This window comes from Triturus cristatus, chromosome 10 (genome assembly GCF_964204655.1).
Source record: "Triturus cristatus chromosome 10, aTriCri1.1, whole genome shotgun sequence".
In the NCBI taxonomy this organism is placed as follows: domain Eukaryota; kingdom Metazoa; phylum Chordata; class Amphibia; order Caudata; family Salamandridae; genus Triturus; species Triturus cristatus.
Window position 1 is genome coordinate 967968447 of NC_140593.1, and position 21544 is coordinate 967989990.

Here is a 21544-nt window from a genome sequence, read left to right on the forward strand (position 1 = left end):
TGCTGCTCTCTAACTCTGCTGAAGGAGAGCTGGACTCTGCTTTCACTCCAAGTGATCTCCAAGGGCTTGTCGACTTATATCCTGCTGCTTGAGACTCGGGAATATTAAAGTCTCTACCCTTGCACTCAGGAATATTAAAGTCTCTACCCTTGCTCCTGTACCTGACTTACTGGAAGTGGCCCAGATACTCGCAACACAGATTTTGGCCCATCTCCTGTCTGCATGTTACCTAACCAGCCCATCGATCCGGTTGCAGGAGTAAAATCAGTGCATCGCCTAGGAACCAGGGCTTTGCCTCCAAATATCGATGAATCAGACCGCATATCGCCACCGCTGCGGCTTGGTGCGATCAACGCATCTCCTCAACTGTGTGACAGAATCTGGCATGTCGCTCAACGCTTCTGGACTCCGGCACCCATCTTCAAAATTATGCATCGCCTTCACTGTGTGGAGAAGATCAACATATCCTGCACCTGACTTCGACATCGACTCATCTTGCTATTTTCGACCAGGAAAGTTACTTTATTCACCGGGGCCTGTGTGGGTCCTGTAGGTGGCTGGTGCTCCAGCGCTGTCAGCCTGAACTCTGACTTCGCCCTGGTCTAGCGCAACCTAAAGTAACCTTTTTAGTGCTACTTGCTTCTAAGCGCTTTTCTGCATTTATTCCTTTAAAATTAAATATCTCAACTTCTATACATTGGGTTTTGCCGTTTTGGTCTTGTTTTGTTCAGACTATAATAACCTAATTCTCTAAAATGGGGGAGGAAGTCTTTTTGTGGTGTATTCATTGTGTTACGGCCTGAGTGTGTTGCACAAATACGTTACACATTGCCTCTTTAGATAAGCCTGATTGCTCTGTGCCAAGCTACCAGAGGGTGAGCACAGGTAATCCTTAGGTGTGTATCTGGCTAACCCGGACTAGAGTGGTGGTTCCTGCTTGGCCTGGGCACATACCTCAGCCAATCAGGAATCCCATTACTAACTCCCATCAACATCAGAACTGCCACAATCGTCCTGGAAATAAAATTAAAAAACTGAACACATTTCTTTACAGAACACTGTCACCAAATGTTAGGTCCCCACCTGTCTCTGCCTCTTTGTAAATGTTTACAATACCAGGTTTTTGCCCTTCTATTCAGCTGTCTGTTGCTTTCTAGCTAGGTCTGCACTCTAACCGCTTGCATGCTCATGATGAGCCCAGCTCGTCATGAGGCACAGTGGAGCTGTGCTCATGACGAGCTGGGCTCGTCATAACGGCCGTGGCCCGACCACGCACGATTGATTCCCCGCCTGTGCGGGAGAATCAATGAGTGGGCGGGGTCGTGACGAGCTCAGCTAGTCAGGAGCACAGCTCCACTGTGCCTCATGACGAGCTGGGCTCGTCACGAGCACCGCGGACGACTCGCCCCCCCCCCGCGCGCCATGGGGGAATTACCCCCACGGCGAAGGGGTTATAAATACCCTATATACATATACATGTAATTTTGGTTGCTTGTAGACCTTTTGGGAGGAACTTAAGACGAATGTTGTGCTGGGATATACCATCTTATATTATGCTAGTTGTTTGTGAAACACATATACACGCAAAGAGGTTTCATAGCAATAACCTTTTGAAGGTTGTAGTGGTAAGGGAGATCACATCTGCTGCCTAACTCTGTTATGGAAAGTGTAAGGTTTATTCGTTTTTAGGCTGATTAAAAACAGTCACCTCTCTCCCAGGATAGTGTAGTGTAATGTGTAGAAATATAGATTGCTATCTGTGGATAACGGCTGTTTTACATCAAGGAGTCCTGCGTGACGTTGAAAGCACGAGAGTGAAGCTCAAATTGTTTATTATGTCAATCGAATACCTGAAGTAAAAAATAAAAAAAAAAATATATATATTTTATTCACAGGTACATATGTATACTTTTATGATGTATATGGCCTCTACATTTCATCCTCATTCCTTGCGTTCATCAGCTATGGAGTGATAGAAGAATTATGAAAATCCATACACAGCATGACCTCACCCATATGAGATGATATATGGTCTCATATTACACCTGGTAGTTTTTGCTCACCGCCTTCTGGCTAAGCCTCCTCACCCAGATTTAAAAATCTATATCTGATATCCTGCCGCCCTCCCAGACTATCCCCAGCATGACACACCGCACCACCTCCCATATAAAAATTGAACCAGTCACCCTCTCCATTCACTAGCCCTTCCCTCCCTCTCCCTGCTCAAGCTGTTTCTGCTCTTCATGGAGCAGAGCGCCGGCGCTGTGCTGACGGACTGTCTGAGAGGCATGTTGTTTAGCTTTGATATGTGGCAGTATGCGAAGGCAGAGTGCTGCCTGCTTTCTTCCACCTCCTTGGCTTGTGGATAACCTAGAAAGGCTGGGGGAAACAGGGCAACAAGCTTGTACCTGTGTGACTTCAGGGCAACGTTTAGTTTACGAGTTAATAACCACATTTATAGTCAAGTATTCACTCTGTTGACTCTCACTGAGAATTATACATAACTCATTGAATCTCATTGTTAACATAGTTTTTCTTGGGTTGATGTTTGGTTTATTTCTTTTCTGAATTCATTTGTAGCAGAAAATGAGTTAGAATGTTGAAAACCGTTTGCACATCTACATTACCAATCAGCACATCCACCATGTGATTTCTGACTTCCCATGTCACATACTTCCATCAGAGGGCAACAACGAATTAATATCCAAAAGACAGTTGGACCACAAATGCCTAAAAACAGATGGTTGTGATTCATAAATGTCACTTCTTGCTCAAATGTTTACTTAGTCGTCCGACAAGTATTAGCAAAAAAGTAGTATATAACCAGCATTAACAAAACCAATAGGTCTCGCCTATGCAAGAGCTGTTGGCTTTGCCAGTGTTCTTTATCCATGTTGCACACCGGCATGGCTGCTGTTCAGCTTGGCTAAAAGTGAGTGGTGTAGAGTGGAATGTTATAGAATGAGTGGAGGAACGTAAAGTGTCGGGGAATGGTGTAGACTGATTTGCGTACAGTGGAGTAGAGTGTTGTCGCGTAGAGTAGAGTGGACTGGCATTGGGTGGGATGTGGTTTCGTGGAGGGAATCGAGTGGTGTAGATTGGAGTGATATAGAGTGGTGTAAAGTTGAGTGGCATAGAGGTAGTGTTGTGGAGTGTCGTAGCATAGAGGGTTGTAGAGTGGGGTGTCATAGAGTTGAATTGTGCGTTGTAGAGTGGAGCGGTATGGTTTGCCTTAGAGTGGAGCGGTGTAGAGTTGCATGTCGTGGAGTGGCATGTCATAGAGTGGAGGAGCATTGTGGGTAGTAGAGGGGAGTGGCATAGTATGTAGTATGCATGGTGTGGTAGCCCACTGCCATTACAGAGAAAACATTTTCAGTTGAAATGACTATTACATGTGCACAGACATACAGTTATACTCCTAAAAGTATACAGCGCACAAACGATAATGTGTGGAAAAGTCTTCAACTAGTATATTGATTTGTTGGTTGCATTAAAATATTTATTTTCCAAACACTTCAGAATTCCAAAAATGTGCTGCATTTGTGCTTTCCTAATTCTGATATACTCGGAAATATCTGCACAGTTCTTTTACAGACATTTAAATGTTGTTGTGTGCTAGAAAAAAGCCTTTCCTTTCACAGCAAGATTGCCACATAATCCTCTCACTTTGAAGTCAGAGAAAGAAAAGTAAACACCAAGCTCTCTGGAAGACCACTCCAGACATTTGACCTTTGTCTTTGCATGCACAGCAAATGTGACGAGATAAGAACAAGATTTAAAGGTATTTATACATAAAGCGAACACTCCTGTAAGAATACAGTAAATAGGCAATGCTCCACAGGAGGGACAAATTCAAGCTGGACAGCCTAAAACAAATAAAGTCAGCAAATAGGAATCAAACAAATGTGAGTTACAAAACCAATGGTAAGCAATCGGCGGAATGCAATCCCAGAGAAGCTTTCACAATGTCCCCAAGTAGACATTCAACCTAAAAAGAGAGGCGGTGCAGAATTTTATGTCACAGTTCCCCCATATCAGCACTGCACAAAGAGGAGACAGAGTATGCTAACTATTGTTTGGTTATAACTGTGCAGAAGGCCAATTAAGGGTTGGTTTGAGATTGTACCAAGCCGCTCCCTCATTTCAAGTAAATTCTGTTTTTATCAGTGATCTATTTTAATTAAAGTTGATGATTGACTCAGCAGACCTTATTTTGCCATTATTCTTTGCTTCCAGGCTTCTTTCATTCTTCTGAAGTGTTTTTCTAAATTCAGTACAGCTCTGCCTGTGTCTGAATAATCACATGTTCAATTGCATGTAACACCTCACTCAAATATTCCTTTTATGTTACATTCCAGGACATGGTCAGGTGCCTGATATCAGAAAGTTGCTTATCCAAGTTACTGATTACTTTAAAACTGAATTTCACTTAAATAATCCAGTTTGAAAGAGGAGAGTTGTGTTCACATTCTATAGTTTCTCTCAGGCAGACCTAAAATGAACACAAATACAGATAGTACTGTTACCTTTTTGAGTGTTCTGCTGATGGAGTCTGGATTCTTGAGTTTCAAACATCGGGTACAATCATCATACAAACCCTGCCATTGGTTGTATGAACCTTTTCTAGTTGAAGCAGAGAGAAAGTAAGGAGCTAGCATGTACATTCATTTCCATAAACAGTGAAGACCAACGGGGCTCCACAGGTAAAAACAAGTAGTGGAAGTAAGTTTAAAAGGGATTTATTAACATATTATTTCAACTCCAATCATTAGCTCATTAAGTATTTAAATTTCAGCATCATCACTACAGATTAATTGATCAAGGAATCGATATTTCAAGATAAAATAAAATGGGACATTAACGGGAGTTACTGAAAGAATACAGAATATGCAACAAGTGTGTTTCATAAAGGAAACCGCTAAGCCAATTAAGGAATTAATGAAGCCTTTACACTCGGGCAATGGAGATCAGCAGAGGTGAGAATATTCTTTTCAGTTTGAAGCCAGTAAACATCCTTGTGGCGCACAAGAGTGTGAATGAGAGACAGAGTCCTAACTAGTCTAAGGAACACAGACTCACTAATTGCAACATTTCAGCTCTTTCCCATTCTCAGGAGGCGATCGGTCTTCTCCAAACGCTGGTAGCAGGCACACTCCCTTCTTTTTCAGGAAAAAAAGAATAGGGAAACCATGACTGCATCCTTGAGTTCTTGCACTGAACAGACTGTTGGGTACAGTCAGCTCTTCCCATGAGTCGCTCTCCCATCCTGGCATCTTCTCCTTCTTCCGATGAGAAACAGTTGTCTAATATATAACGAATGCCTATTCACTAGCTAGCAAATGTCTCTTAAATGTAGAATCAGAGGATCAGTCCGTTGCATTAAGAATATCCTCTAAGCGGACTCCTGAAGAAAAAGCTTTAGTGGCCATGTCCCCTCTCACTGAATGAGCTCCAAATACGGAAATGTCAATGCTAGCTTCTTGCATGGCCCATCTGCCTCACCTGGGAAAAGTAAGAGAGGAAACTGCTCTGTGAGACTTAGTGAGAGCAATGAGTAGCTGTCTTTCCCCTTGAGGATTCAGCTTCTCTGTCATAGACTCTTAGGCTTTTATTGCTCTAACAACGCACAACTTTGCAATGTCTATAAACATAGGATATGAGACAATTTTTTTAATTACATTTTTGTTTTCCTAGTATTATGAAGGTCACTCCGTCCGGAGTAAATACTTTGTCTGTTATGTCCAAGGCTCTCACGTCTGAGACTCTGCAACAAGATTCCAGACACAATAGGGTAGCCAGTTTTGCTGAAATCTGTTTTTGTGACACATACTTGCTTGAAGGCCATGATTTGAACAGGTGCAAGCTCAACAGTCCCTAGCATTAAGCTACTAAGGCCTAATTTGGTTGACCCACAAAACACGGTATCAAGGCAGTTAACTGAAGACTGCTGGAACAGTGAAGAAAGAGTGAGAAGGAGCAGCCGCAGAGGGTCTTGACGGGAGTCGAGACTGATTTGCATAGGGCTGGGTCTGAACTGAAGTAGGGAAGTGAGCTAAAGAACGATGATGGATTCAACCCAGATCTGTGACTGGGGGCGAGTGTCTGAAATGTTTGAGCACTCCATCCATCATCTCCTTGTGTTTGCTTTGTTTGTCCTAAATTGGGAGGGTATGTCCAGACTTGGTCCCTAGTTCACTTTGCCACTCACTGGATTCAGGCTAGCCTAGCTGTTGAGGGGTGTTACCCCAAAACCGGCCCCAGGATGATTGTTTCTGGTTCAGGGTAGACCTGGCATGGCAGTTCGGGCTGGACTGTTCCCATGAGGCACATGGTCAAGACTGGTTTGCATATAGCTGTATCTGAACTGAGGTGGCGAAGTGAGCTGAAGAACAATGATGGATTCAACCCAGATCTGTGACTGGGGGTGAGTGTCTGAAAAGTTTCAGCGCTCCGTACATAATCTCCTTGTGTTTGCTTTGTTCGCCCTAAGTTGGCAGGGTATGCCCAGACGTGGATCCCTAGTTCACTTTTCCACTCACTGGATTCAAGCTAGCCTGGCAGATGAGTGGTGTTACCCAAAACCGGTCCCAGGATGCTTGTTTCTGGTTCAGGGAAGACCTGGCATGGCAGTTCGGGCTGGACTGTACCCATGAGGCACAGGGTCAAGACTGATTGGCATAAAGCTGGGTCTGAACCTAGGTGTCGAAGTGAGCTAAAGAACTATGATGGATTCTACCCAGATCTATGACTTGTGATGGATGAGTGTCTGAAAAGTTTCAGCGTTCCGTCCATCATCGCCTTGTGTTTGCTTTATAGTACATTTAAGGCCACTGTGTCTCATGCTAGCCTTGCGAAGTTCGGTTAGTATGACAGTTTGATCAACATTGAAATCTTCTGAACAGTTCTGCACAATCTTGTCAACAAATCAAAACCCACTGAATATTTTTTACATTCTGTGACCGCTTCAGGTAATTCTTTTAGACCGGCTAGATTGACCAAGTCTTTCGTAAGATCATAAGATCCGTCAACAGATCTTACGAAAGACTTGGTCGCTCTAGCCTGTCTAAAAAATTACCTGAAGCGGTCACAGAAAATTACCTGAAGCGGTCACAGAATATAGAAAATGTCCAGTAGGTTTTGATTTGAACAGTGATTGTCTCCTCCGAAGGTTTAAAGGGAAAGAACAAATTAGGGAAGTGGTGGTTATTACCTACGTTCAAAGGACAGTTTCTTCTAGAGGCAGTTCACCAGAGCAAACTGTAATGTCATTGTGGCCACACCCTAGTCTAGTGAGCCATAGATGATAGACTGTGTATCTGAGACAAGACCTTTCTTTGATAATTAGGCTTGACTTATAGTGACTGGCTGGGGATCTGTGGGGAAGCCAAGTGTGCTTACATTGCTGAAACAGACTAAGAGATTGTTTACTTTTCAGAGATTGTTAGAGTTTTTAGTTGTTCTCTTGGCTGACTTTGTTGTGAAGTAAGTTTGACCTTGAAGGCCATAGTGCTGGAGATACTTTTAAATGAAATATTTCACTGTAATGTTTTAGTTTTATTGGTGATCAAACGATTCAGTTTAATTGATCTATATTCGGTTTAAACATAAACCATAAAAGAAGCTACAATAAAAGCACATAATACAAAAATTTACAAGTTCAAATATTAGGATAAATCTAACACCTATGTTAAAAATTACACTAGTTTATATTAAAATCCATCTGCAATTAACAATGATTTTCTTATTCTAACTGCCATCTGTACAAAACTCAGTACGGCAACACAGATTGACCATGAGTCTAGGGATTAAAGAAAAATAAGAGTCAGTATACATTGAGTAAAATTTTATTAACTAACATAAAATGCAAAGTATTTTGTACTGAACATCCCATTCTCGGGAAAAGACTGACTGAATCAGTTAGCCACAGAGGAGGGTTTTATTTGATTGCTAATGGCAGTAGCATTGCAGAATTTGCCAATGATACCACAGTAACTTGCTATTACCAGGTGAGGCAGATGGGCCATGCAAGTAGCTTAGTAGTTTGTCGCATTTAGCACTCAACATTAAAAACTATTTTTCTTTATCACTCTCATCATAGTATTTGAAGGCTAAAGATTCTGTCAGACACATTTTGTGGTTCAACTGAATAGGAAATGTGCCATTTTTTTATTCAGGCATCATTTTAAAAGTTTGCCTTCGAAACAGACTTTGCTGCACTCCCCCGCATGCTGTGGTGGGACTACACCCCCCCAGCTCTCTCTGCTTCCTGGGAGAAGGTGCTGCTGCCGCCTTACTGCAGCTGCCCTACCGCTTAAAAGTGCCTTGATTTTCCCGCAGCACAGGGCACTGGAACAGACTGTCTCACTTCCCTGCAGGCTGGAATGAGACTACGACCCCCAGCTCTCTCTGCTTCCTGGGAGGAGGTGCTGCTGCTGCTGCCTCCTACTACGCTGCTCTAGTTTATTCCGTGGTTTATTCCACTCTGCATGGGCAAGCCGAAACTCGACACAGTTGCTGTTACTGTTAAACGCCCTCGCAACAGTCCCAACATTGACACTACTCACTTAAGCAGTGGGGGCTCTTCCGGAAGAAATCATTGCAATTGATGTAGAGCTAGGGGTCACCCCTCAAATCTCAGAGCAGATTCCAATCCTCGTTTTTAGGTCGAGCCTGGGCAGTGCATGCGCTGCTCTGTGAGGCATGCTGTGTTCAAGTATGGACTTGAAGCTCCGCCCACTCTCCACCCATATTTTTCATTGGCTTGTGTCATTGTCCTTTGTAAATTCTGGCTTCTGATTCATTAATAGGCTTGTTTGTTCCTCCTTCGTACCGCCTTGTTTTCATTTGTAACCTCCCATAAGGACTGGCCCTTTTACTTCAGTTGTTACATGGTATGTCTTATTTAGTCTGTCAGCACTATTTTCTTTAATGCGTTTCTGCTGCTGCAGACATAACGTACTTTCCTGCAACTTTCAGGGTGCCATGTGTGCTTTCACTTTCCAAGCAGCCTGGCACAATTGCGGCAGAGGTCTCTCATTTACAAGAGTTGAGCTATTGGCATTGTAAACAACACTACCTTTTATTTATGCGTAAATTATCAAAACGGATCAATAAAAGGCTTTGTCATTTACAATGCCAATAGCTTAAACACTCTCAAATGCGAGACCTATTGCCATTTAGAAAGGAGCAGGCAACAGACATGCCTGTGTTTCCTTTAGGTTTTTTTTAACCCCTTCAGCGCTGCGCGGATTCCCCCGTGGTGCTGAAGGGTTCGAGCGCGGGCGGGGCCATGACGGAACAGTTCCGTCATGAGCACAGCTCAACCGATGCTCATGACGGAATCGTTCCGTCATGAGCATGGAAGGGGTTAATAAGCCCCTACTGTGGAATATAGGACGTTACTTTGCATGCGTTTACAGCGCATGCCTTTACAACACGGTCAGTACAACGACCTGCTGTAGGGGGCGCTGGAGTTTGGAATTGTATAATTTACTATTCCAACTCCAGTCTGTGCAACAGTCGGGAAGGTGTTGGATTTAAAATTTAACACCTAAAGGCCCCTACAGCAAGTTGTTGTAATGACTTGCGTTGTAATGGTATGCGTGGTAACAACACGGTCATTGTACTGACCTCGTTGTAATGGCACTGTGTTGTACTGACAGTGTTGTACATGCTGTTTCCCCCCACTCTGATGTCCCAGGAGCCTAATATTTGTGTAGCCACCCCTTTTGGCTCTTTAGCCCTTGCTTTTACTCCTCTACTTGAGGATAAAGTCGCTCATTGTGCGACTGTCCAATTGCGATGCAAACGGTTCAGATGCTTGCATAATCACCTAATCAGGTGAACTCTGGCCCAGTTTCTTTTCAAAGCTGGAATGTTGCCGGTCTCGCAGGTAAAAAGGACACACAAGGCTTTCTAGGACTTTGTTGCCAAGTGTAACGTTGTGTGTTTACAGGAGACGTGGGATACAACTGCTTTTTTTTTTTCTTTTCCTAATGGTTTCTTTTCCTTTTCAGTCCTGGCTGTTCGTACCAGTCATGGGAGGGCAAAGGGTGGTCTTTTAATTTTTGTTTCACTAAAACTTAAAACACACAATGTCTAAGATTAATACTGGTTCGTAAAATTTGGCTGCTGGCTTGCTGAAATCCGCGAACTCTCCTAGCTTGTTAATTGCCAATGTTTACAATGCTCCCCCCCCCCCCCCCGACAGGAATACCAAGTCATTTTGCGACGCTTCCGGGTTTCTTCGATTCCCTCCCTAAATCCTACCTGGAGAACAGCTTTTTTCATTATAGCTGGTGATTTTAACTTGCGTCCCTGTTTGAATTGGTGTTTAAATCTATCTGGTGGTGGGGATGACCTTTTTATGGATTCTTTGCATCTTTCGCACACTCTGAGGGAGACCGTTTGAATTCCTTCCTGGCAGAGTATAACCTGCTTTCAACCTGGGCTCCTGACTGTGCTCTATCATCAGAAGAATACACTCCTACTTTTACTGTCAGGGGTGCTAACGGTATTATTGACGACTTTTTTTATTTCTTACCTTCTGAATAAAATCTTTGTTAAATTTAAGGTAACTTGGAGTACCTGAGTGACCACAATCCTCCTAGTCCTTTTTCGCTGGGACTTTAGGTAAAAGTGCCCAATTCATTTTGACGGCGATTGAAATGGTTTACAGTGTTACCTGAAGCTTTCCATAGAGATCAATTTAGGACTTGTTCTACTGAGATTGATGTATGCCTTAACGATAATTCCCCCCACTACTACTATTGTTAATTCTTTCAACCTCATCAGTTGTAGTGTATAGACTGTGTTAACGGGCAAAGAGCACAAACACAATCCCAGACCCTATACATTGTCGATAATAATTGCTCTAGGGCTCACCAAGGTCTTCTGCAGGCACTTCAGTCAGTCCCCAGAGATCATAAATGGGTCTCTATATGTTGTGCCACATTTAAGAGTGCTATAGAGGACCAGATGCGTTTTTGGAAGTGGAAATTTGAGAACAGCTGCTGGCTGCTACCCATCAGAGAGAGCGCTACGTTTTGGGAAACTGCAAATCACCCAATCTTAAGGTCAGCTGTTGAACCTGCACTACAGTCTAGGACTCGGGTCGAACACTTTTAAATTAATTATTATGCTCCTAACTCCTTTTGTGGAATATGCATATGCCCCCATCACCTTTGTACTAGATGAGGTTAGTGATGCCAATGCCATTCAAGTGCTACAGTCTAGATGGCATTCTGCTTGACCTTTTCAATTCTTATATAGACTTTTGGTAACCTCTTTTGCCTCTCTATTTTTTTTTTTATTTTTTATTTTTTAAAAACCTTTATTTTCAAAAGTCAGGACACAGCTATTCAGCCGACAACCCGGAGGTTCGGCAGCATCGATATATAGAAACAGAGATGCGTCCCCAGTACCGTGAAAGGAGAAGTGCAAAGGTTCAATTTTAAGTAAACACAAAAACACACAACAAACCCCAGCAAGGCAAGAACACTGAAAGCCCATGGTGAAGCCCCCCAGGGGAGGCCGGACCCCACTCATCTACCAGTTACAGTACAGTGTAAAGAGGAAGAAGGGGGACAGCAGAGGCCAAAAAAGTCCATAAACCATACCGAGCTGGAAAGAAGGTTAGGAGGAAAGCTGTTCCTCGGGAGGATCCAGATCCGGGGCAAGACATATTCCCCCCCCTGTATTGATTCCACCGCCCCCAGATGGCGTGCCACTTCCGGGGGCGGCCTCTAGCGCAATAGACCGTCTTCTCCCTTAACATACTCCAGTCCATATTTTCTTTCCACGCGGTCAATGTGGGGGGCCCCGCGGAGCCCCACAATCGCGCGATATCTCTCTTAGCGACCATGTTACCCAGAGTCACCCATTGGGTCTGTGCCTCATCGTGGTCAGTGGGCCCCCAGACATTCAGGAGGCAACACCGCGCTTCCGGCTGCATAGCAATGCCCGTCACCTCCCCCATCACTGCATGGACTCCCCTCCAGAATTCCGTAATGACACCACATTCCCAAATGATATGCAGGAAAGTACCCACCATACCACATCCCCTCCTGCATAGGCCGTCCTCTGAGAATCCCATGTGAACCAGCCTTGGCCCCGTCACATACACTCTATGCAGTATTTTAAGCTGCACCAGCCTCAGACGCGACGGGATCGCGACCTCCTTAGGAGAGGAAACAGCCGACTGCCAATCCTCATCATCCAACTCGAGGCCATCCCTAGTCCACTGCTCCCTCAGCCCCAGAAGCATGTCCGCCCGGACGTTGATCAGTTTCTTATAGATGAGCGAGATCGTGCTCTCGGGCATATGGCCATCAAGGACCCGGTCCTCCAAAGGAGAGGACTCAGGCACCTTCTCACCCTCTACGAGGACTGATCGGAGGGCGTGACGCACCTGAATATATCGGAAATACTCGGAGGGCCCCAGCTCATACTCCGTCTGCAACTCTTCAAAGGACTTCACCTTCCCCTTATTCAGCACATCTCCCACCCTGGAGATGCCGATCAGGTCCCATTTATCAAACCCTTTTGTGTGCCAAAGCCTTCCCAGTCTCTCCGATTCAAACAGCGGGGTAGCGAGGGTGAGCCTATCCTTCCAGCCCAGCGAGTCAGTTGCCATCTTCCACACACGCACTGCCACACCAGTGGGCCCCGTGAGGGACGAGTCTAGGGACCGCGAGTACAACGCCCTGTAGTAGTTACCACCACGCAGCAACCACCTGTCCATGGCATACCCAGGGCTGAGGGCAGGGCCATAAAACCCATGATTAATCGCGCTCAGCTGGGTGGCCCAATAGTACCGTCGGATGTCTGGGAGCGCAATGCCCCCGTCGTACCATGGAAGCGTCAACTTTGCAATAGCTATTCGCGGCCGCCCATCCCAAAGCAACGTTCGTTGGAGGCCTTCGACCTCCCGAAAGTATTTGGCCGGAACCCAGTCCAAAGTATTCTGCAGTGCGTAGAGGAAGCGGGGAAGAGACATAATTTTAAACAGGGCCGCACGCCCAACGAGGGAGAGCGGCAGCCTCCGCCAGCCTTCAACATCCCGCCTCAGGCGTGCCAGGGGGGGGAGCAGGTTCTTCTCATATCGCACAGCAGAGTCCATGGAGATAAAAATCCCCAAATACACGAAGCCCTGCTGAGCGACCTGTATCGAACATGTTCTAGGGATCGGTGGAGCCTCGCCACTAAGAACATACAAATACGATTTACTCCAGTTGATAACAAGACCCGAGTTCCTACCAAAAGATGTGAGTACGTCACAGACCACTATAAGTGATTTCTTGGGTGAGGCAAGATACAGCAGGATATCATCGGCATAGAGCGAAATACGGTCCTCGTGTTCAGGCGACCATCTAAGGCCCCGTATATCCGGGTGCCAACGTATCCACGCAGCCAGCGGCTCAAGGGCGAGGGCGAACAACAAAGGCGACAGGGGACAACCCTGCCGAGTACCCCTCCCAAGCTGAAACGGAGTCGACGCCCGACCATTCACCACCACACTCGCAAGTGGCCCCTCATACAGCAACCTCACCCAGCTCACAAAACCGTGGCCAAAGCCGAACTTGGTCAGCACGGCCCACAAATATGCCCATTCCACCGTGTCAAAGGCCATCGCGGCGTCAAGAGACGCCACAATAGCTGGTTCACGCAGCGTGCCCGCCCTGGCGATTACACCATGAAGGCGCCGAAGATTTAACGCTGTGTTTCGGTGCGGGATGAAGCCGGATTGATCCGGGTGGACCAAGTCACCGAGTACCCTAATCAATCGGGTCGCCAGGATTTTAGCCAGAATTTTCGGCTCTGCGTTAAGAAGTGAGATAGGCCTATATGAGGCGCACTTATCTCGGGGTTTGCCCTCTTTGTGTATAACCACGATCGTCGCCAGTCGCTGGTCCAACGGGAGGGTCCCACTCCCCCGCGCCTCCACAAACATGGCGCGCAGGTGAGGGGCGACCCTATCCGGAAATAGCTTGTACAGGTCGACCGGCAAGCCGTTCGGTCCCGAGGCCTTGCCCGAGTTTAACGCGCGGATAGCCCCCGCCACCTCGTCGACCGTTATGTCACCATCTAGATCGTCCCTATCTATATCGGAGAGACAGGGCAACTCGATATCACGGAGGAGGTCACACGAGTCCTCGGGCGGCCTATCCGACACTGAGGCATAAACCCTACAGAAATAGTCCGAGAAACACTTTGCAATCCTCTCAGGTTCCACAATCGCCTCTCCCCTCTCTCCCATCAACTCTGGCACAACTCTATTGACCCGTTCTTTTTTGTCCAGCCAAGCCAGGAGTTTCCCTGCCTTGTCACCAACATCATACAAACGGCCCTGCTGTTCCCTACTGAGGGTCTTAGCGGCGTTCGTCACCAGGTCCTTATACTCAGCTTGCTTCAAGCAAAGCTCATGCAGTGAGGACTCTGTAACCTCCTCCTCCAGCACTCCCTCCAGAGCCGCGATCTCCTCCTCAACCTGCAGAACCTCGCCATCTCTCCGCCGCTTGGCAGCTACTACTAGGGAGAGGGCTTCCCCTCGGAGCACGGTCTTAAATGCTTCCCACAGCGACACTGCCGAGTCCACGGATCCCTGATTGTCCTTGAAAAAATTATCTACTTTCTTTACCAGCGCGCTGCGCATCTTGGGGTCTCGGAAATACCACGGGTTGATAGGGGCCACCCTTCCTCCTCCCTCCCGACCTAGATCCAGCCGGATCCACACTGGCGAATGGTCAGATATACCACGCGCCATGTGCCTCGCCTCGGAGACCAATGAGGCATGCGCAGCCAGAGTGAGTAGGTAATCAATCCTGGAAAGACTACCATGTGCCCCGGAGTGGAACGTGTATTGGCTCTGTGTGGGGTGCCGGAGCCTCCAGCAGTCTATCAGGCCAAGCGTGTCTAGGAAGTCTGGAAGCCACTTCTGAGCCCCCCCTGTGTCTCTGGGCGGGTATCTATCCAGCAGGCCGGAGCCAACAGCGTTGAAATCACCTCCCACCACAAGCATACCCCCCGGGAGATCTAGCAGGGCCCTACCCAGATCTGTGAACGTGGAGGCCTGCAGGGCCGGCGGGACATAAACCGAAACTAAAACCAAAGTTCTTCCTTCCCACCGCCCCGCCACCGCCACAAACCTCCCCCTATCATCAACAATGGTGGAGTCCACCTCAAATGGTAGCGAGGCTCTGACTAGGATGCCCACACCCCTGGACCCAGAGGAGAATCCCGAATGTGCTATGAATTTATAACCCTTCCTATTCAGAGCGTAGCACGTATTACCTATAAGATGCGTCTCCTGCAGCAGGGCAACATCCGGCATTGACCGTTTCAAGAATTGCAAAACAATCCCACGCTTAATGCGATCCCCCAAACCATTAACATTCCAGCTTATAACACTTAAACCCCTACCCCCCATCCTCAAACGTAAAGAGGCCCACCCCACACCCGAAGAGCCACCATGGAACAGTCCTGGAAAGAATCACCATGCCTTGCAGAAATAAACCCCCCAACAACAAACCCAAAATCCCAGAAACCCCCCCCACCCTGCACCCCTGCTGCAGCTTACAAAGCCCCCCCAACTTGCAGTGTGCCTGTCGCCCTACAAAACCCAAAATCTACAAAAAGTACCCTAAGGGAGGAAAAGAGCACCCCTCGTCCTCCCGCAGCCCTCCGCATTGGCTGCACTCTATTCAAGTCTTCAAATATAGCCAAATCTAGTCAGACCGGCTCCGAAATATCAGCCCTGCCCATCCCGGCCACTGTCCCCATCCTCGGCAATGTCCTCCCCCGTCCGTCGCCGGGGCAAAGCGTCCAGCCATTCATCGGCCATAACAGGAGAGTCAAAGAAGAATGTCCGATCTTCGTGCACCACACGTAGTCTGGCAGGGAAGAGCATGGCATACTTCAGATCCCTCTCCCGGAGCCGCCTCTTCACCCCCAGAAAGCCCTGTCTCTGCCTCTGCACCTGCTGGGTGAAGTCCGGATAGAAATTCACCGACGCGTTCTGGAAGGGGACCGGGCCCGTCACCCTCGATGCTTGCAGGATAGCGTCCCGATCTCGAAAATGAAAGAGCCGAGCGACGATCGGCCTCGGTGGGGCACCAACCTTGGGCCTCCCACCCGGCACTCTATGGGCCCTTTCAACCGCAAAGAACTTTCCAAGACCCTTAGGCTGCAGATGATTAAGCACCAAGTCCTCGACAAGCAGGTCAACCGAAGCCTCATCCGAGGACTCCGGGACCCCGATGATGCGCACGTTGTTGCGCCTGGCCCGGCTCTTAAAGTCCTCCAGCCGGCGGGCGGCGAGATCACTCTCGGTCCTCAGCTTACGAACCTCGATCTGCAGTTCCGTGACAACATCGGTGAGGCCCGTGGTCTTGAGGTCCAGGGTCCTAACCCGTTCATTCGTTTTGCCCAAGTCCGCACGGATCAGGTTAACATCCACCAAGATGGCATCCACCTTATGCGCCAGGGCATCAAACTGTCTCCCAATCGAAGTCTGCATCCCTTCGAGCGCGCCCATGACATCCTGTAGTGAGAGCTCCGGGGCCAAAGGCGAGGCCGCCTTCTGGGTATCCGGCGACTGGCTCGACCCACTCGGTGATCCCTTCTGCAGAGCATAGCGGTCCATACTATTGACTTAGGTATAGGCTCCCCGCCTGGTAGACTTAGCCTTCAGCCGATCCACCTCTGCTTTGCCCGACATGGTTGATACCAAGCAGGTCGGTTCAGATAAGACGGGTCCCTCTCAATGAAAGGAATCAGGAGTGATCAGTTCTGCAGTGGGCCACCAGAGTAGCCTGCAGAGCGTCCATAGGGTAATAAAGCCACCAAGAGCTCTCCAGGGGCAGGGCTGACAAAGGGAGAGAAAGCGAAAGTGAAAGGACGGGGACCTCCGTCCGACAGTTCACACCTCGCCTGGCCGTTGTTGTTCAACTAGAAGTCGGGCATCCTGCCAACTCTAGCCCCTGGCATCCCTCGGAGATAGGCCGCAATCTTCCGCCAGGCATAAGTCCGGATCCCGGTGGGCGATCCGACCGCGGGTAGCATCAATCGCCTCCCTGACAGGTCATCCACACGATGCCATGCATACCGACAGGATTAGAGACAGGATAGTCGACGGAGGGCGCGAGGGTCTCGGGAGCTCAGAGCTCACGCGGCCATCTTGGTCAAGCGCTAGGCTCCTCCCTCTCTTTTGCCTCTCTATTTGAATATGATAGTGCAATTGTCCATTCCGTACACCTGGTCCTCTTCTGTGATTGACCCTGGAGGGTCCACTAAGGATGCATCTTGGCTCCGTTTTGGTTTACACTGTATATCGCTTAGAAAAGACGCTGATTGGGCCAGGTAGCGATACGCCCAAATTTGGTTCTCACCCGATTCCCACATTACTTTATGCAGACAATGCCGACCGCTATGGGTTTAGACCTCCTCTATAGCCGATTTGTGGAATTCATGGATAATCTTGACTTTGTACCAATTTTACAAAGTAATAAGTCATGGTAATTGGACCTTGGGCTATCAAGACTATACCCCATTGCATTAAAGGTAATCTCCTTCAGCATGTCGCTGTTTTCCCTTACCTGGAAGTCTTGTTCAGCTCCTCTCTATCCTGGTCTCCCCTGAAAGCCGCTAGAGGACATATATTCTCTAGGAATATTACTTCCTTATTTGAATTCATGTCTAGACTGCGGCATACTTTGATCAAGGCCACGTTAAAGGTTTATAGTGCAAAGTGTGTTTCCATTGCAGCATACGGTAGTGATATCTGGGGGTTTGCAAACCCACCCTCGCTTCATGTTTTAGAGAATACGTTTTTGATTGGACTTCTTTTTCTCTCTCAACACACATCCTCTATTATTATCATGAGGAACTTGGTATTTTGTTGCCACGACCCTTCTCCTTTGAATATCTGTGTTAGACAAGTCCTGCCGAACATCTTAATCGCTTAGTTTTACATGACTGTTTGTCCCTTGATCGCATGATTAGCATTCCGTGGCTTAGTTACTTAAAGGACAGCTTTACAAAGCTGGGGCAACCAGATTTATTTTATCACTCTGAATTATTAGCTACAAACGACCACTCTTGGATCTGAATTGGAGGGCAAGTGTGAGATCCTTCTGTGGCCAAGGATAAAACTGTCAGATCTTATCTACCCATATAGACAACTCTTTTAATCGCCCCATACCTTACAACATGCCTGATCATCATTGGTTTTGGTAAATACGTTTCAGATTAATTTTATTCCATAATCTGATAGCAGTCCCCTGTGGCAACTCCTTTGGCCCAGCTCCCATCCCATTTAGCTGTGATAATCATTCACCTCAGGATACCTTGCACTTTATTATGTTTTGGACTTTTTACAAAAGACTGCGAAAGTCTTTTATTTCACCTCTGTTTGTTGATAAATATTTTGCACAAGTTTGCCCGCTCTGTTTTATTTAATGTTACTACCTGATGTGTTCACTTATTTTAACTCTTTTTATCAGGTGCTGTTCAAATGTGAAAGATTTTATTCCGATTCATGATGTGTTTTCTCCCGATAAGTCATTGTGATGGCCATACATGTATTTTAACTTTTTTATATTTTGCTTCATGATGTTTTAACTGTTATATTTGTGTGTTCGCTTATGGTTTTCATGTGAAAACCGAATAAATATATGTGATGATGATGACAATGACTTCTGTGCTGAAAACCAAGTGGGCTAAAAATGGCAGCGCAGCTTTTAGAGCCGTTGCGGGGGCCTGTGATACACCCAAAATGCTATGTCCTGCTTCCTTCAAGTAAATGTATTATTGTTCATTCTAACTCTTGAGTTCTATGCAGAAGGATGCTATCACTGGCAGTAAGTATGGTAAAATCTTTGGGTCACTTGGAAGCCAGGAGGAAAGGACGTGGCGATTCACATGTTTCCAGATTATTCTGAATGTTTTGAACGGAACAGATCTCTTGTCGAGGAATAGATCATGGGTCTGATTCACAAAGGTGAGCTTACGCTTTTGTGTAAGTTTACTTTTATTCTTGCTGGTCACAAACTGAGTTAATAGTTAGTTTACGACTGCGGAAACTCCACAGTCGAGATGGAGAACTTTTCCAATGTTTTTATGGGTCGAGTTCTCTGCCCAACTGCTGAATCTCCAGTCTAAATTTTCTATAAACTCGTAGTTTGTGAATCCCAAAGAAAGCGAACTTAAAACTGTTGGTTTATATATGTGAATCAGGCCCCTTGTCTAGTGATGGTAAAAGGGATCAATAATCTCAGTATTTTCTGATGCGCAAAGTAGATCAAAGGAGTGTCCTTTGTCTTGGGTGGATCTTTGACCAAACAGAAAAAAATATTTGAGCCTCTATGTTTAAAAGCAGGTGATATGCCCAGAATATATAAATTAAGTAAATTGAACTAAGTTCAGTGACTACATCTGAACATTTTCCACACATATTGTCTATATATCCATCATCAATTGTTTGAACAGGGGACAAGAAGCACCTAAATGACAATGACCCACTGTGAAATAGGGTTAGAAGTTACATGTTTTGCTACCAAGTTTCCTGAACACAGGCCCAAGATGTATTGAAATATCCTGGAAAGGCTCTAGATTTAGCATGCTTTGTAGCCCTCTGGAACTGTGTATGTGTGTTAACCTGTCAAGACTAAAACGTTTCAACCATTCTTCCTTTTTACACCTAGGCAATGTTTTGCAGCCTGGAGCCGGAGCCCTTGTTGCACGAGTTGCTCAGTTTCTGGGGTAAATAGCTTCATTTCCCTTACGTTGCAATCTGATGACGTGCTATTCTTGTGATACATTGTTTGAATGAGCTCATTGTGTGTCTGATGGAGTTCACACACAGTTTAGCTGAGGCTGAACTATGCAAATCCTAAGAAGTTAGGCGATTTGGAGAAACAGGCTGTTCTTCAAGTTTTTAAATAGGAGCCAAACGTGCACATTGTGTAATATTCGTGGTCCAATACCTTTCTGCCTCTAGTTCACCTAAACCTATAAAACAAACCAGCTTCTGTACAGGAGAATCTTGTATTTGTTGAGTATGAAGATGTGTTCTATGTACAGTTTTGTAGTTTATCTTGCTTTAACAGACATAATAGACAAAGGTGTTAACTTTTCCAAGCAACTTCCCAGCTGGGCTCCCAAACCTTCAACTGGACTGTATCTAAACTTTACTGGCAGTACAAGCTAACCAGCCATTGTAAGCCATTTGAATCCACCACCTTTTCCCCCTTTATCTGCTTGTATCTTACTCTTTTGCTCCTTTGAACAAGTATAACACATTCTGCAGCAAGCTTCCCCTCTTCCCTCAATTTCTTTCTCCCATTCCCCAGTGGGTTCAACACCAGTAATAGAAGTGCTGTTGTTCTTGTGCATACAGAAAACACGCAGGTCAGACTTTAGTGTTTAAATGTACATCTCTGGTTGAGTTTTGCCTTCGTATTTATCATAAAAGACTCTTTGAGTAGATGCTTTTCTGGTGTGACCCCGGAGCAGTGGGAGGAAGGACGGCGTAACCTTTCTGGATCAAGCAACGGCAAAACATTAGAAACTTTTGTAGGCTGTGCAGGGGCATGGAGTGCGGAGCAGAGGGCATGATGTGGCCATCGCATGGATACTGATGAATGGATTGAGAGCCAGAGGTTGTCAGGTGCTGGGGCCCTCTGGTCAGGTTATGGGCCTAAATAAAACCAGGTGGATGGAGGAAAGCAGTGGCCTTTCAAAAAGTCTAGGGACAGTAATATTCTAGTACATAGGTGGAGTGACATTATGGATGCATTTCGATGAGGAATTTGGCTTATGTTACTGCATTGGACATAATCGAAGAGTGTAACATTGTGAGGAAGCGTTGGCGGTGCCGTCCTTGACCTAATTGTGCATCAGTGCTAGCCTAAGGAGTTTTTTTTTTGATTTAGGGGTGAAGGAGAATGTCAGCAAGTGATCTTGTTATGCGGTTTCTGAATTTGGGAAGGAACCAGTGTGGTAGTTTAAGCTCATCTACAGTGGTGAGGCAATAAAAGCTTCAACACCATTCGCTTTGGTGCATGGTCTGTTCTCTACCTTATATAAATTATCTCAAAAAGCTAAGCTAAAAAATTTGAGGTTCAGATGTGAGCATTATTTTCAAAAACTTTTCTTTAGGATTGCGCAGGCTTTGTAAATTCCAATCCAGTATTTGACGTTGTAACCAAGGTCATGCAACACATTTTAATTTACTAAATTGAAGGGTCCACAAATATATGTCCCGGCATACCATACAATCATTGTCTGTTGTCATTTCAGAAGAAAACTTCAAATAACTTTCAACCATTGGCTTTTTTTAAAACTCCTGTATCACTTATTAATCGACCTATCTAAACAATGGTCAAGAGAGGTCAAATCTAAGAACTGATTCTTGCAGTCAATACTTTACCAAGTTTTCTCCATAACCCCTCTGTTGGTAATATTGTTCAGGTGATCCAGCATAAAGTAGAAAGAGGATCAAGTGAATACTTTATTAAAAGAAAAGAAACCTGCGATGGGAGTGGAT

The 21544-nt window shown here is 46.1% G+C and overlaps 1 protein-coding gene across 1 annotated transcript in view; it reads left to right on the forward strand.

The window, feature by feature from the left end:
- LOC146796344 (3-ketoacyl-CoA thiolase B, peroxisomal-like) overlaps positions 1 to 21544 on the forward strand; it is a 105043-nt gene that overhangs the window by 23021 nt on the left and 60478 nt on the right. The window contains exon 3 of the mRNA XM_085628868.1: positions 19701 to 19758. Coding sequence (XP_085484994.1) covers positions 19701 to 19758 — 58 coding nt within the window. The remainder of the gene's footprint in view (positions 1 to 19700; positions 19759 to 21544) is intronic.